This window comes from Chaetura pelagica, unplaced genomic scaffold (genome assembly GCF_000747805.2).
Source record: "Chaetura pelagica isolate M959 unplaced genomic scaffold, ChaPel_1.0 scaffold486, whole genome shotgun sequence".
In the NCBI taxonomy this organism is placed as follows: domain Eukaryota; kingdom Metazoa; phylum Chordata; class Aves; order Apodiformes; family Apodidae; genus Chaetura; species Chaetura pelagica.
The window spans coordinates 273,048-290,484 of NW_009953658.1; the positions used below are offsets into that span (position 1 = coordinate 273,048).

Sequence of the window (17,437 nt, forward strand, 5' to 3'; positions counted from 1 at the left end):
GCTCCCTGGGATCAACTGCATGTTCTTCTTGTGTTGGATACCCCGGAACCAGACCCAGCCCTGCAGTGCTGTCTCCCCAGAGCAGAGCAGAGGGGGCAATCCCCTCCCTGGCCCTGCTGATCATGCTGCTGGTGACAGCCCAGCACACAGGTGGTTTCTGGGCTCCAGCGCACGGTGCTGGCTCATGGTGAGGTTCTCCTCAACCAACACCCCCAAGTCCTTCCCCTCAGGGCTGCTCTCCATTCATGCTCCACCCAGCCTGGATTTGTGCTGGGGATTGCCCCAAATAGTTATAATAATATTGACTTGAGCATCCAGCCCCTCAGGGTTGGAAGCTGTCCCCCCGTGTGAGCTGCCCTGCAGCGCAGTCTCGCGGCTGGGTCTCCCTGCCCTGCTCGCAGGTGCCCCGCGCTGTCCTGGCTCAGCTCCTCTTCCCAACAGAGACAGGGTCAGTGCCTGGGATGTCACCCACAGCGCGGGCAGCCCAGCCCTGTGGGGCCCGGGGTCAGCCCCGTGCTGCTGTGGGAACTGCTGGGGCTGCCCCAGCTGCACAGGAGGCCAGAGGACAGCCACGCATCCCTGGGGGGATGGACAGGGCAGCGGAGGTGCCCTCGCTGCTGTGGCTCCCGAGCAAAGTGAGCCCGGTCCCCCTGGACCCAGAGCAGCTTTCCCTGCTGATCCCTGCAGGCTTCAGAGGTGCACAGAGACATCCCTCCTGGCAGGGGTTTGTGGGATTAGCCTCCTGCTTTTTAATTTCTCCAGGAGGGGCTGTGCTGCACACAGTGGAAAGAGCAGGATGTCTGATACGAGAAAGTCATTAACGCATGAGATGGTGTTTGGAGGAGCAGTCACGGGAGACACTGGAGTAGCTGGATGGTGCCCACGAGGGGCTGTGCAGTGTTTTGACCTGACAGCTGAAGCAGACATTTTTTCCTTCTGATTTTTGATGCAGGTTAAAGACAGAAAGAGACACACTGCAGGGTGGAAGTTGTTTTCTCACTTAAATATGAAATGTTAATGCTCCCCAGAGGGTGTCTCTGCAGTAGAGAGTTTGGTATGAAAATCAGTGAGTTTTATGCCGAGATCTTCCTTCACCCAATGTTTGTGCTCCTGCACATGTGCATCCCTGCTACTGCTTTTTCCCCCCATTAACTACAACTTTAATACTGAACAACGTAATTTGACAGTGAGTCCTAGAGGCTAAACAAGCACGTAGGAAAGCACAGACTGTGTTTATTTTTTATTTATGGGTCCTGAAAGAGTGATGTGTATTCTGTTTCTCTTTGAGGAGTGAAGGAGCACAGACTGACATTTCTCCAAGGCTTTGAACTCCTCATTCCTCAGAGCAGCAGCCGCCTCTTCCTTAGTGCCTGCAGCAGGACAAGCCCTGGGGGATGAGCAGGCTGGTGTGGCCAGCGATGGAATCGATATTCCTGACCTCTGTGAGCAGGACAAATGCAGGCAGCCACGTGCACGTTATCCATGCCTGGGAAAAATGAGCTGGAACATCATCTCAGAGGCTGCTCTGGGGGTGTGCCCGGCAGCTCGGCGGGCTCCTGCCTGGCAGGGGCATTTCCTGCTCTCTGGGCAAAGCTCTTGAAATTTTTTAAACCAGTGCCCGTTTAATTCACGTAACAAAAAAGGTGCTTTTAAAGGGACAAGGGACTAAAAGAGGCCCTGAAGTTACATTTTGAACTTAGAAGTAGGGCTGAAGGGGTGAATGAGGATGATGCAGTTTGTGCTGATGCCCAGGGTGAGTGTCCATCTCCCAGTCTGGTGGGGATGTGGTGTGGTGATACCAGGAGCTCTGGCACTGCGGGTCCATTGCAGCCACTGAGCACATGGAGAAGGTGGGGTCAGGTTGCTCCATCTGTCTGAAGTCCAAATAGATGTTTTGGTCCAGTTCTGGGGTCCCCAACAGGAGGAGGACACGGAGCTGCTGGAGAGAGTCCAGAGGAGGCCCCGGAGATGCTGGGAGGGCTGGAGCAGCTCTGGAGCCAGGCTGGGAGAGTTGGGGTGTTGAGCCTGGAGAAGAGAAGGCTCCAGGGAGACCTGAGAGCAGCTTCCAGTGCCTGAAGGGGCTCCAGGAAAGCTGGGGAGGGGCTTGGGACAAGGGCAGGGAGGGATGGGAGCAGGGGGAAGGGTTTCCAGCTGGCAGAGGGAGCTGGAGCTGAGATGGGAGGGAGAAATTGTGGGCTGTGAGGGTGGGGAGAGCCTGGCCCAGGTTGCCCAGGGAAGCTGTGGCTGCCCCATCCCTGGGGGTGTTGAAGGGCAGGTTGGATGGGGCTGGAGCAGCCTGGGCTGCTGGGAGGTGTCCCTGCTCATGGAGGGGTGGGACTGGGTGAGCTTTGAGATTCTTTCCAGCCCAAACCAGTCTGGGTTTCTGTGGTTCAGGCCTCAACTGTTCAACACCCTCACAGACAGAACGTGCTTATGCTGCTGTGTTGATTCCTTGGACATGATGTGCACCTCCAGTCCCCCACTGCAAGGGTGATGATGAGTTCTGAGGGAACAGCAAGGGTGGGCAGAGGCTGGAGTACCTCTGTGTGATGAGTGGAGGAGGACTCAGCCTGGGAAAGCAGTGGCTGTGCAGGGAACACCGCAGAGACAGGGCGGCTGGTTGTTCACTTTGCCTTCCAGCACAAAAACCAGGAGCATTAGATGGGTCTGATAGGCTGTGGCTGTGGAATGAAGCACTGGAACAAGACTGAAGGCAGGACTTGTCCTGTGGAGGACAGGAAGCTGCTTCTGGTGCCAGGGAACCCCTCTGTGGTCACACGGGGGGGGTGGGAAGGGTGGCTCTCCATGCACGGGGGCAGGCACGGGGGGTCTTCTTCTCCCACTGGGAAGATATCACCAGATGCCTCCAGCTCCTGGCAGGGCTTACTGCTCATGGTTCTTTGCACACCTGTGAAGTCTGTGATGGGGAAGTCAATAGACTCTTAACACCCTATCAGGGATTTTTCAGTGAAATTTTACTATCGTTCTGTTACTAGGCCATAAAATATTCTGTGACACTTCTCATATTTTATAGGATGTTAACACATACAGGGTTTGTGCCTTCCCTGAGCTCCACAAAATGCATTAGGGGGATCTGCTCAGGCTCATCCTTCTCTAACTTTGTTTTTCCCCCTTCCTATAATCTGCTGTCATGGAAAAGATTATGGCTTTCCCATTTCAACCTTCTCTTTCTTACAGGGATGGTTCCTGGGTGCATCTGTGGGGCACGGGACCTTGGTGCTGCCCTGCTCTGACTGCCCTCTGTGTCTCTCCACAGAAGTGTCTCCGGCTGAATCCCGACGTCCCGGTGTGGGTTTCCAAGCAGCGCATCCTGTGCACGCTGAACCACAGCCTGAAGGATGTGCTGAACTACGGGCTGTTCCAGCCGGCCTTCAACGGCAGGGCTGGGAAGTTCCTGGATGAGGAGCGCCTGCTGCGGGAGTACCCCCTGAACCCAGACACTCCTGTCCCCTACCTGGAGGTAGCCACCTCCTTCTCTTCTTGTTCAGAGCTGTATAATCTCTATTTACATACATAGATATATGCACACAGATATGTTTACATAAGCGTGTAGGACTTTTATGCTCCATTGCAGACTCTGTAGGCACCACAAATATTGATGCCTCCTGTCCCCCTCCCCTTTTTTTTCCCCATTTCCCTTCCAGGAGTGAAAGCACAGGAATTTGAGTGTGTTTACTCAGTGAGAACCCAGGGCTGAGGTAAATGCCTCTGGGTTTTAGTTGCTCGTGACTCTGCTGGAGAGCTCTGCCACATCTGCCAGAGCCCTGGAACAGCTTCCCTCTTCTCCAACCCTGTTGATGAAAATTTCTTTTAAATAACAGTTACAGGGAATTGCAGGAACAGAAGGAAAGCCAGTTGTGTAGCTACAGAGGGAAAATCACAGGGATCTTTGGATATGAGACTGAAGAGTTTGATATTTTATTTAATTTACAGTTACTGGAGAGATTGGAACACAACTGTGTGTTTTGGCAGCAAACGACTGTGCCTGCGTGGACCTCACTGGTGTGATGAGCATGGAGGATAATCTATACCATGTTCTGTTCCAGAAAATTAACTAGAGCAGAAATTAACTGCATTAACTCTGTATTTACATTTGTGGTTGGCTTTGCCTTGGGCTGGGTTTCAGGTGGTCACGGGTAAGTGTTTATTCTAAGTGACCTGCAGCATTTCTGGGGCTCCACTGACTGTCACTGTGGACATTCCCACTGGCTCTAATGGGACTCTAGTTACCTGCACGTGGACTTCTAAATTTAGGGATCTTGTGCTATATTTTCCCCACAAAGTCTATTTAGAAAGTATTACATGCTTAAGCTGCACAAGCTCTTCTGAATGCAAGCACGAATGCTGCTATTATAACTAATGCTGACTAATTTGGAAAGAAAGTGCAGCACAATTTCTTAGCAAAGTAACATTTAATGTAGACAAAAACATTTGGAAAAATATTAAGAATGCTTGCAAGTAAACCTGAGAGGTAGTAAATTCCTTAATGTCCCTTACACAGGCATTAATGCTTTGTTTTTGTATAATTTAGCTTAATGCTCATGCTTAATGCCTTAGCACACACATCTAACTGCAGGCTTGACATGGAGATGTGTTGTGTGTCATTTCCATGCTTCGTAGCTTGGCAAGAGTGTCAGCTAAGCACTGGAGAATCCTCTTGGAAAACCACAAACACAGAATCTATTTACAAGACATAACTGTGCTGATATCATTGAGGTTTTTGAACCAAAAAGATAAATTAGCCCTCAGGCTGATATTCAGGTAATCAGATAAATGAGGGGTTTGTGCACAGTGTCAGAAAAATTACATGAAGAAGCAGGTATCTGCAGTAGTTCCCTGGCAAAGTGGAATGCTGGCTCTGTGCTGTTCAGGGACAGCTGGTGGTGCTCCCAGTTCCTTTACTGGGATAAAAGGGCAGCTGCAGCCAGTGTGCCTGAGCCAGTGACAGCCGGGGTGGGGGGTCAGCCTGCCTCCAGTTACCCTGCTGTGCCTTGGGGTATCCCCTCTGTCCCATGTTACCTGACTGGTTAACTACTGTCAGAAGCTTATTGTGTCCTTCTCAAGGAGGCAGTTAATTTGTTTGCATGCCAAACACACCATTGTGTTCTCACCCTTGTTAATCATCACACCTTCGGGTCACATAGGCTGTACATTTGAATGAGATTTGGAAAGTCTTGTGCCTGCAGGTCCTCCCACAAAACTGTGGGGCTGTGACTAGCTTAGGGTCAACTGCCCACTCCAGTCACCTCCTCTGCAGTGTTGCTGCTTGGTTTTGAGCAGCTGAACAAGTGCTGTACAACCCAACCCTTCTGGGAGGAGGTTATTGCCTGGCAGCCTCTGCTGCTCCTGCCCCTGGCTCCCCGAGCTGCTCTGCTTGAGCCCTGCAGGACCTGCCCCAGGGTCAGTGCTGGGAGAGCAGCAGGAGGGGAATCCACCTGCCCCAGTGTCAGTGCTGGGAGAGCAGCAGGGGGGAATCCACCTGCCCCAGGGTCAGTGCTGGGAGAGCAGCAGGGGGGAATCCACCTGCCTGGCTCAGCCCTCAGCAGTGTTGGGAGTCAGGGGCTGGGAGTGGAGCTGGTTTGCAGACCCTTAAGGTGGTGCTGGGGGTGAAGAAGAGCCACCAAGGATGCCTGTGTGACTGCGCAGGGATGCAGAGGATCCCTGACACTGGCAGCATCTGCAAATTAAAAATGTCTGTACATCAGTGGGCAAGAAGATTTTTACCTTGAAATGATTAAAGAAAATAATTGTGTGTGAAACATCTGCCCAGTAGTACAAGTTTGTGATAGACTGAAAATGTGCTAATATTTTGCCAGTATTGAAAAGTAAGTGGGATGAGCTTAGTAACTGCAGTCCAAAGATAACTTGGTGTCAGTTCCAGCTGGAATAATGAAATGTTGATGGGGGATTAAGTTCATAGCAATTCAAAATCTCAGAATACAATTCATGCATTGAAAAAAGATCTAGTCAAACAAATCCAGTTTTATTCTTTAAGGAAATTGTAATTCTGCTTGATAAAGATAACTAGATACAGGTGGCAGCCACTTGGGGGTTCTTGATTTTGTTCTACATGGTATTCAAATTCAGGATTAGCACTGTAACACATCAGTAGGACAAGTGCTACTGGCTAATTAATCAGTGATTAAAAAGCAGTTGTCACTGTGAACATGACTGCATAGATGTATTTCTAGAGGGGTTTCTTAGGGACCAATGTTGATCTTGAGGTGGTTACCCCAGGGATCTGGATGTAAATGTATAACCACTTGCTGATAAAGCCTGAATACACAAAGTTTGACAGACAATATAACAGTGTTGACTGCCCTGTCTTGGTCATTTGGTAAGTGGGGACCTATCCAAGCACACTCTAATTAGCCAAATGACAAGGATTGCTTGCAGAAGGACTCTCACTGTGGAAAACAACGTTTCTAAAGAACATTTTTGAGCCTTTTGATTGAGAAATCCAACAGCAGTTCCCAGTGTGATGCTGTGGCACAGGGTGAGCCTGAAGGTCTCCAGTGTGTGATGACAAGCAGTGAGCTGGTTTCAGGAGGGGCTAGGGTGGAGGGGGTTGATAGTGGAGCAGAGCGTGGGTGACAGTCAGTGCTCTTGAGAGAACAGTGGAAAGAGGAATGACACAGGAAAGAGGAATGACACAGGAAAGAGCAGCAGAAATGGTCTGAGGACAGAAGAGAAGATCACTCAGTAAGAGCTTTAGAGCTCACAATGCGTACAGGGAAGTCAGCTCTAGAGCACCTGAGAGAGACCCATCCTGGGTCTCTCCTGGGGAAGACCATTGTGTGGTAGAGGCCCCTAATTAATTGAGAGGAAGCATAACAAAACCCAGACTGTCTGAAAGCTAAAACCAGACAGGTTCATATGAAAAACTGGTCAGAATTTCTTTTGTGAGGAAAGCAATTAACTCTTAGAGCAAATGGTGAAGGAGAGCAGTGTATTGTGTGCGTGGTGTTGTTCTCAGATCTAGACTGAATGTCTTAACACAGGATGGTGTTTGCAGGAGCTGCTCGAGAGCAGTTTGGTGCTGGGTGGGTTTTGTTCATCTCATATCTGACATTCTTCCTCTTGCAGTTCCGGTACAAAAGGCGTGTGTACACCCAGACCTTGCTGGATGACAAGCAGTTTGCCAAGCTCCACACAAAGGTAAGGCTGGAGTCTGGCTGGCAAACCCAACGCCCGGGCTGCGTGTTCAGCACTGATGGTGGCTGTCACAGAGGGGATTACACCCTGTGTTGGGATGTTTCAGTCTTCCCTGCTTGCCATATGGCAAAGCAGTCATGAGAAATGGGTGATGCTCGCAAAGGCCTGGGATGGTTTGGGTGGGGGTGCAAGCTGAATGACCCCCTGGGACATGGGAGGTGCCCACACAGGAGTGGACTTCAGCTGCTCACATGCGCTGGCAGGTGGGTGTGTGGATGGAGGAGGCTCTGGGGTCAGCTACCCATGGGGCAGGGAGGCAGAAGAACACATGATGGACCAGCTGAAGAGAAGCTTTCTTCTCTGGCATGGAGGAGTCCCTACGTGCCTGCAGAGCACAATGGTGTGCATTGAGGAGCACGCCTTCCCTCTCCAGCCAGAGGCTGCAGCACGCCTCTGCCAGGCACGCGGGCTCCTTGCTTTGTCTCTGCCTTCACCCTGTGCATTTGGGTCAGGATCTTGCTGGCAGGATGCACATGTGAAGTGGAAATAGCTCTTGGTCTACTGCAGCCCCCATGTGTCACCGTGGGCAGTGACCAAGGCCCGAGTCACAATTAATGGAACAGGCATCTGGCTGTTTGGAGAGCAGGGAGGGTGGCAGGAATGGTGCTTCTGCATGCATGGGTGTATCTTGGGAGGAGAGACACCCCACCAAAACCACTGGGCTCTGTGCCCAGGGACACCCCAGCTGCCACAGTTGACACAGGGGTGGTAAGAGTAACCAAACCTTAGGGACATGTTGGCTGGATGTGTCTCACATTGCTCTTCCCCTGAACAGCTGTAGTGGTCCCATAATGTCACTCCTTGCCTAAGAAATTAAGAACACTGGCTGTGGAGAGGTCAGGAACCATAGAATCATAGAATCATAGAATCTTAGGGGCTGTAAGGGACCTCGAGAGATCATCTAGTCCAACCCCCCTGCCAGAGCAGGGTCACCTAGAGTACATCACACAGGAACTCATCCAGGTGGGTTTTGAATGTCTCCAGTGAGGGAGACTCCACAACCTCCCTGGGCAGCCTGTTCCAGTGCTCTGTCACTCTTACAGTAAAAATATTTTTTCGGATATTCACCTTGAACCTCCTATGCTCCAATTTACACCCATTACCCCTTGTCCTATCATTGGTCATCACTGAGAAAAGCCTAACTCCGTCCCCCTGACACTCACCCCTTACATATTTGTAAACATCCAGAGATTTCTGCTGCCACTAGTCATTGTGCTTTGAGATGACAAGTGGCCCTGTGGGGACTTCAGTGGTTCCTGTGGGGCTGGGGCCAGTGGCACATGGGAATGGCAAGACAGGAGGAGGAAGGTGGCCTGGCAGCATGGTGGCCATTGCACAGCTGGGTGGCTGTAACACACTGGGCAGCACTGGAGCTGCTGGATGGCATGGGGACACCTGTGGTCCCCATCAAACTCATTTTCTGGGACAGTCTGTGGAGAAGGGCTGCGGCAGGGAGCAGTGATGCAGAGATGGGGATGGCCAGTGTGTGGAGGGCACGGCACTGGGGAGGGCTGTGCAGGCTTTGGGGGTTCTTGTTGAGGGTGGACATAGGGCTGGCTGAGACCCCAGGGCTCCCTGGTTGCTGTGTGTTGTGAGCTCCCTCAGAAACCCCTGGTGCAGAGTGACCACTGCCCCCAGGGCTGGGCAGCCTCTTCCCTGCTTCCCTTTTGCCTCTGACAAGACATGTGCTGTTGTCTGCCTTCACCCTGCTCAGCCACTCTTGTCTTTTTGGCTCTGAGACATGGACAAGAGGTGCCCAGGGCTGTGCTGTGCTTCCTCCTTGGGCACCTGGCAGCCCCAGACATGTACAGGAGGTGCCCAGGGCTGTGCCTCCTCCTTGGGCACCGGGCAGCCCACGTTGCTGCTGGGCACAGGATGCTTGTGCGTGGCAAGTGCCATGGGTCTGCAGGGTGCTGCTTTACTCCATATCTGCTTGGCAAGAGACAGGCTGGCAAGGGTCGTAAATTTTCAGTTAAGAGGTACAATAGCAAGGGTTGAGCTGGGTGGAGCCACAGGCATAAAGCAGAAGGGAAGAAAGCCTTCTCCCAAAGGGCTCGACCTACTCTAAAGGTAAAAATAATTTTTGTGGGAAGAAGCAGGTCTTCTGTCTGTGGTTCATAAGCAGCAGCTCCTCTGTCTTTGATTTGCAGAGCTGCAGAAACAAGGAACAAAATGCTGATTGGGTTCAGGTTTGACTCACAAAGATTAAAGTCAGAAGGCTTCTGTCTGGTGGCATAAGAATATGCAGGCAGCAGATCTGGAAAGCTCTCATTATCTTCCTGGCGCCAGGAAGTGTGAATCACGGTCCTCCCAAGCCTTGCCAGTTTGCCAGTGGGGACCGTGCCTGCTGGAGGGAGGGCTGGAACAGGAACACCCCAGCAGCAGCGTCTGAGGACTCCCCCTGCAAGTGTGTAGGAGCCATAACTGCACTTCATTCAATATTCACTTAATCTCCGTGCTTTAATTTCTTCTTAAGAAACAAATCCCCTTCACATTGTTTCTAAAAACCATTCCTTGCTGATAAAAGACGTAATCTGAGCAAGACCCTGCATCTCCTCTCCCCTTGCTTCTTTCCAGAGGATGTTGAGGAGCATTTCCTCAGGTCCTCATGCTCTCCAGAGGGTGCTGAGGGGTGTTGGTGTTTTCCCAGAGCCCGAGGGCAGCTCTGCCACTGCTGGCTGTGGGGCAGGGAGCGCGGTGGAGCTGTCAGGGTAGCAGGGGCAGGAGGGAGGGGACGGAGCGACATGGGCAGGAGAGAGGGGACAGAGTGACGTGGGCAGCTCCCATTAAATTACCAGATGTGATAATGTAAAGGGCTGTGAAGGAGCTTCAGGTCTGACAGGACGGTGGGACTGTTCCTGAGGCTGTGGCATGTGCAGAATCTTCAGGCCCCGTGGCTAATGGTCTCATTGGAATGAGAGTGAAGTAGGAAAATGTTGAGTCAGACTTTTAGGGGCAGCATACACTATTTTTTTTATGACCTTGAAGCATGATTATTAACTGTAATTAAAAGAGACAAAAAAACCCAAAAGCCTTCTTTTGAGTGCCAGTGGACCAGAAGTAGGGAAACTGATTTGTTGTGTTTCTAGCAATAACAAAGTGACTTGGTAAAGTCAGTCAATCATTCTCCATCCCTTGTGCCTCTTGGGACAGGCAGGCAGTGACATTTCTTGTAGATATTTTTCCTACTGAATTGCAATAGACCATTTAGAAATGGGACTGTAAAATGTGCATGTTAGAAAAGGGCAATCCCAGTGTGCTAATGAATGGAAATCCATGCAGAAAAATATTGGCATTTATCAGAATGTCCACAGAGGACAGTGTGGTGCTGAGAGACCTGGGACATGACCACCTGGAAGGGGAAAGAAACAAGGCAGTTAAAACACACTTAAAGTGATTATTAGGAGCACATGTGCCACTGTTGTGGTAAATGACTGACACTAGTGCAGAGCCAGAAGCACCAGCAGTGGATCCTCTCCTGCTGCAAACTGCAATTTCCAGAGGAACAGCAGCCCTGGAGCGGGGCTGGGGTGGAGCAGGCAGGGGCTGTGACCAGACCCAAGGTGATGAAGCAACAAGGAAGCATCAACTTGGTGGACAGAACTCTGGGATCAGCTGTCCCAACTCTGTCCCCCAGCCTGCTCTCTGCGGGGCAGATGAGAACCTAATGAGATTCAACAAGAGCAAGTGCAGAGTCCTGCACCTGGGAAGGAACAAAAAAATGCACCAGTGCAGGCTAGGAGGTGATCTGCTAGAGAGCAGCTCCGTGAAGAAGGACCTTGGAGTCCTGGCAGACAACATGTTATCCATGGGACAACAATGTGCCCTTGTGGCCAAGAAGGCCAGTGGTGTCTTGGGGGTGTATTAAGAGGAGTGTCTCCAGCAGATGGAGGGAGGTTCTCCTCCCCCTCTACTCGGCCCTGGTGAGACCTCACTTGGAGCATTCTGTCCAGTTCTGGGATCCCCAGTTCCAGAGGGACAGGGATCTACTGGAGAGAGTCCAACGGAGGCTACAGGAATGATGAAGGGACTGAACACCTGCCTGATGAGGAAAGACTGAGAGACCTGAGGCTTTTCAGTCTAGAGAGAAGACTAAGGGGGGATTTAATTAATGTCTATAAATACATGAGGGCTGGGCATCAAGAAGGCAGGACAACCTCTCGTCACTTGTGCCCTGTGATAGGACAAGGGGCAATGGATTCAAACTCAAGCCCAGGAAGTTCCACCTCAACATGAGGAAGAACTTCTTTCCTGTGAGGGTGACAGAGCCCTGGGACAGGCTGCCCAGAGAGGCTGTGGAGTCTCCTTCGCTGGAGACTTTCAAGACCTGTCTGGATGCCTTTTTTAGTGACCTGTCCTAGGTTTTTTTTGGTCCTGCTCTGGACAGGCGGGTTGGACTTGATGATCTTCGAAGGTCCCTTCCAACCCCTAATATTCTGTGAATCTGTGATTCTGTGATGAGGAGAACAGCCATTAGTGGTGGGCAAGTGCTGCTCAGCAGGGACCAACACACCCCTGTGTTACTGCCACTGCAGCACAAATCCACAGCACAGCCCCATGCCAGCTCCTAGGAGGAAATGCAGCTCTCCTGGCCATTCTCTGCGGAGCAGGCATCCCCAGTGGGGAGGTGCTGCCAGCGGGGCAGTGGGGCTGCCCTGGTCCCCTCTGCGCGTGGAGCCGTGTCCTGCTGGTACTGGGGGTAACTGTGGAGACCCACCGAGCCAGCCTCCAGGCAAAGGTGGCTGTGGTGTGTCATGGAATCTGTTATTTGGAGTTTCTTTGGGATCGGAGAGGTGTGGGGCATGTTTGCTGCAGCTTGATGGCCGGTGTGGGGGCTTGTCGGGCGGCCCTGCCGGGGAGCAGGTTGGTCTCCAGCCTCTGGGGCCTGTGACCCCCTGGCAGCTGCCATGCTCTGAAAAGTGGATAGTTTGTCTTAATTCCAGCTGCAGTCTGTAGCAAATGGGACCCTAGGAAATGATCAGTCTTTCCCTGACACTGGAATTGCAGGAAATACCAGGGGGGCTGTGCGGGTGCCTGCACTGGGCGTTGGCCTCCCCAGCACCCAGCTGAGCAGCGAGGGGCAAGAGTATTTCCCTGAGAGAGGAATGTCTCATTTATTTACTTTAATTTCGACTCAAGAGCAAGAAGCTTGTTCCCTTGCCCCAGCTTCCTCTCAATGAGCTTTTCTGCTCTGGAGGGAGTTGATTTTCCCTGCGCTTTGGTGCCAGGGGAGGAGAGCAGAGGGGCTGCCCACGGGGCGGCTGGAGCTGCTCCCTGTCCCGGGCTCTTTCCTGAGCTCTGCCCCGGGCTCTGCTGGCACCAGCCTCCCTCACGTCCCACGAGGCAGCAGCACCCCGGGCTGGCTCAGGAGCCTCCTTCCCAGGTGGGGGTTTGGGTGACGACACCTGAGCTGGCAGTTGGGGCAGGACCCAAAGGGTAGGGGCAGCCCCAGGCTCGGCGGTTCCTGTCTCCTGATGAGGATCCTCCTCAGGGAGCAGTGCCACCTTGCCTGCAAGAAGACAGGTAACCTTCCTTGCCCCCCAAAGACAGGGATGGCTTCCCAAAGGGTTTCCAGTAGCAGGTGGGAGGTGCAGAGGTGTGAGCTCAGCTTGTCATGGTTTCCTCACAGGCCTCCTGGCTCCCGGTGTGAGGACGAGGCTGGTCCCGCAGCCCCTCAGCCTGACGCTGCCTGGGCTGTGCCACCGGCTGCTGCAAAGGCACCAGGGGCACATGGGACTTAAACCACCTCTTAAAAAAGCAAGTCAGAGTGTTTCTCTGAGCTTTAATTTTATTTGCACATGTTTTGGTCAGGTCTTGCTTTGCTCTGGTTGCTGCAGCCATTCAAAGAAAGCGATCTGCAGTTCACCGTGACCTTCACACTAAACACGCTGCTTCTGCTCATCCATCATGAGTGTTTGTTTAAGCACTGAGATAGCTTTATATAAATACATTTAGATTTTAATTTTTGCATATAGGAAATGGGATGCCATGCCTTTACTGGCTTCTGATTATGTTTTTTTTATTCTTTTCTTTTGCATTAAACTGCATTTGGATGAAAGCTGAAATTAAATTAAAATTGAAGCAAAATAACATTTTAAATGGTGTCTTTATCACTTAAATAAATATTGCTTGGAATTGCTGGACACAGAAGATGAAAATTAAATTTATCAATATATATTTTGTTGTATTTAAAGCTGACTGTTCTTTTAAACAAAGGGAGATTTAGGTTGTATGAGTGGTTCTCATCACAAATTCTCAAAGGTATTTAAGTGCCAGAAAATAAGCAAGTATCTAGTGAGATTTCAAAATTGCCTAAGCAGTTCAGGCATCTGCTTAGTTCCCCTTGATTTCAGTGGGAGTCTGGCATTTGCTCTCTTCACATCTAGTCACCTTCATACATTTGAAAACCTGGCCCCAAATCCCTCAGGTTCTTAGAATAATGAAATCACATTTCTTTCCCACCAGGGTTTTATTCATAGATTGGGGGAGGAAAACAAGCTTCCTTACGTTCTCAGATCTCCTTTCAGCTTCGAGTGAATCAGCCCAAATAATAAAGAAAATATTCTGTTTCTAGCTAAATTGAAGTGGAAGCCAATCAGATAGGAAAGCTTTTCTATGTAGCATAAGCTGAAAAATCGATGTGTGTAAATACCAGGGTTTGCTTCATTGTGAAAAGTGGGTATGATGATCCCAGCAAGGGACGTGGCTGGGAAGAGTTTGTGGTATGTGAGTACGTGTTGCTTTTGATTCTGGCTGGAAAAGCCACCTTTGAGCTCATGATGGTTGGCAGGAGGGCCATTTAACCATAACATTTTTCTAAATGCTTATAAATGCAGACGTCCACATCCGCCTTCGTGCTGCCAGCTGGGATTCAACAGCTCCATTTTTAGGGTGGGAGATGATACCTTTGGTGTAACCGAAATCTTACTGAAGTGAAAACATTAAGGTGAGGATCAAGTTGTTTGGTGCCACTTGGTGTGCAGCAGTGCCTGGGGAGGCAGCAGCTCCCCGAGAGCCCCAGTGTCCCCCCTGTGAGCAGGAGCTGGCAGGGATGGCCCCGGGGACTGCGGGGGCTCTGGCTGCACCGCACGGTGCTGGGCCCCGTGGTGGGGGCTGCCCCGTGCTCTGGGGGTGCCAAGTACCTGTTTCACCACTGCTTCCAACGCACTGGCAACAGGCTCTGACCAAAACATCTGAAAGGGCCCCTGAGGGCTGTGGGAAGGTGTCCATGGGGTCTGGGCACCCTCCTCCATGGAGACTCCCCAGACCTGCTGCAGCTGCTCTCCAGGGACTCTGAAGGACACCCAGGAGATGCTGGTAATGAGCAGGGAGTTTGGCAGGGAGTTCAGATCTCCAGTTGTTGGGCTGAAAAGGCAAGATGCATGAGAGGCCTCCAAGGAAGAGAGTCCCTGGATCTTGATGAAATGGTTTCAGGCATATCATAGAATCACAGATTGGCTTGGGTTGGAGGGACCTTCCAAGGCCATCAAGACCAACCCCCTGCAGTGAGCAGGGACATCTTCAAGTAAACTAGGTTGCTCCAAGCCCCGTCCAACCTGATCTTGAACATTTCCAGGGCTGAGATTTCTACCACCTCTCTGGGCAACTTGGGCCAGTGTTTCACCACTGGGAGGTAGAGTCCCCTCCTTTGCCCTGCTGGCCAAGCTTCTTGTTATGTAGCCCAGGATCTCAATTAGCAATTTCTCATCTTTTACCTAAAGCAATTTCTGTTATTTCCCAAATCTGGCTGTTGTGGTAGCACAGTAGAGCTATGGGAAAGCAGCAGACTGCCTGCCCAGGATTTGTGCATAGAAATGGTGTCTCTGTGGCCATAGAAATACTGAACTTGAATGAAACAATGATTTTTTTTCTCCCAACTTTTTTTTCTGGAAAACATCTTGGTTGACCTAATGATGCACTCTCTTGATAAAAGGTAGGAAACTGAAAACTGAATACTGGGAGGTGTTGGGCTCTGCTGCTTCTGGGGCCCGCAGGCAAGTTACCAGTTGCGTGGTTGCTGCCAGCTGTTCCCAAATCCTGGGCATGGGATTCTGGTAACACTATAACATTACACCACTGGCAAATGGTCTTTCTCATTATCTATATTATTGGTTTTTGTTGGCATTTTCATTGTTCCTTGAGGCCTGTGGCCAAACGTGAGGAACAGAATGGGGCCAGAGAGGATCAGAAACCCCCACGCTGGTGTCTCTCCCGTCCCCAGAGTGTGAAGTTGCTTGTGAACTGCAGCAGCCCCTGAACTGGACACCAAGCTGCACACCTGAGCACGCTGCAGAGCAGGCAGCCCTAGGCAGGTGGAAAGAGGGTATTTTTCTATGTAAAAGGTAACTGGTTACATCTCCGGATTTTATAAATTGTTTTTGAACAATTGGGGGTTGGACTAGATGGTCTTTCGAGGTCCCTTCCAACCCCTAGGAGTCTATGATTCTATGAAGCATTGCTGTGGATTTGGTCTGAGACCTTGGATAGATGAACCTCCTTTGTTCTTCATCTGGAAATGCAGGGCAGAAATTGGTTTTGCCCAGAGGGAAATTCCATGTGTGGAGCTGTTGATGCCTGAGAGGTGCACAGGAGCGTGATGAGGAACAGGCATCTCCAGAATGAGGAACAGACATCTCCATCGGGAGAATGCAGCTCCCAGGATCCAGGATGCTTCACTCTGTGTCCTCCTTTTGCTCACGTACTTTCTCTTTGCTTTCTAAGTATAAAAAGCACCATTAGAAGCTGACATAGTGCCTCAGCTTCCTACTGGCAAAAAACAATGTAAATTCCTGAGCACCTGGAAAACTAGGAATACAAATGAGCACAGGGCTGCTGGGTGCTTCTGGTGTGGGTGGGATGCACTTCTGGGGCTGTGAATGAGGGTCTCTGGCAGAACCTCAGGAGCAGAACTTCGAGTTATGCTCGGGGTGTGTCCGGCAGCAGCATAAAATGATGATGCTGCCCAGGCTGAGGGGCCATGTTTGTCCTTGTAGGGAGAGCACAAGGGCCTCTCTGTCCCTGGAGGCCCCAGCAGAGCTGCTGGTGGAGGAGCTGCTGGCACTGAGGGGATGGGCCGTGTAGTGGGGTGTCCCTTCCTTGGCTGGTGCCTCCATGTGTCCCACAACCACTGCTGTGGTTCAGAGTGGGACTGGCAGTGCCTTTGGTTCCGTGGGGCTACACGTGGAGCATCATCTGTGGAGTTGGGTCAGCATTGTCTGCTGAACAGCTGCTGGGGAAGAGTGTGGACAAACAGAAGAGGCAGGAACAGGGTTAAATCTGCGCCATCGGGCGATGGCTGGGAAGAGGCATTTTGGGATGGCATCCCGGAGGCGGTTGCTGGAGTTGTCAAGTCCCGTCTGTGCTATTGCTGGCAGGCAGCTGTGATCTCCTTCAGCGTTTCTGTGCTTCTGCAGTAGCTGAGGGGATGCTGGAGCAGCAGGGGGATTTTGCTTTCAGTTTCTTGTGAAGCAAGAGGAGGTCTGGGGGAGAAGCAGCACAGAGCAGCAAGGGCCAGGGGATGTCCTGTCACCCAAAGGCTGTGCTTGTGCCCTGCTGCCATCAGTTGCCCCTTTGCTGCACTCGTGACAGAGTGTTGGTGCTCTGGGAGTTGCTGACAGCGTGTGTGGACATTTCCAGCACCTTCTGGAAGGGGTTACCCAGCCCTTATTTCCCTCCAAGTGGTTCTCTGTGCTCTTGAGCACTGCCTGGCTGTTCCATGGAGTCCATCCTAGTGGCCCTGCCTGGGTCTTGAGGGATGTGAGGGATGGGCAGCATGGCCGGGATGGGGAGTGGGGACCTGCTCCTCACTGAGGAAACAGCCCAGCATCCAGTGTCCCCAGAGAATCTCTGCTCCATCCCTGGTGAATCCTGCTCTGTCCCGGGCAAACCCCTGCTCCTCTTGGCTCTCACCTTCCTGCCCCAGCATCCCTGTGGCACCAGAGGGACTGACCCCATGTTTGTGGCTCTGTTGGTTCCATGTCTGTTCTCTGGCCTCGGCCTCTCCCAGTGCCATGGAGCTGTGTTCCCTCAGGGTTTTGCCTGAGCTCTGCTGAGATGGAGCACCCACCCTCGCAGGGGCTAGTGCAGGAAAAATGCTTTAGAATTTTAAATATGTGACCTGGCTTGCTGGCAACGCGGCTCCGTGGTGCTGGATTTAGAAAAGCATGTGCTACATGTTTTAGGCTGGATTCTTTAACCACAC

The 17,437-nt window shown here is 51.5% G+C and overlaps 1 protein-coding gene across 1 annotated transcript in view; it reads left to right on the forward strand.

Annotated features, from left to right (window-relative positions):
• Positions 1–1,729: 1,729 nt before the first annotated feature.
• SHANK3 (SH3 and multiple ankyrin repeat domains 3) overlaps positions 1,730–17,437 on the forward strand; it is a gene marked incomplete at its 3' end in the record, with an annotated part of 257,239 nt that continues 241,531 nt past the window's right edge. The window contains exons 1-3 of the mRNA XM_010000321.1: positions 1,730–1,753; positions 3,278–3,481; positions 7,108–7,179. Of these exons, the coding sequence (XP_009998623.1) occupies positions 1,730–1,753; positions 3,278–3,481; positions 7,108–7,179 (300 nt within the window). The remainder of the gene's footprint in view (positions 1,754–3,277; positions 3,482–7,107; positions 7,180–17,437) is intronic.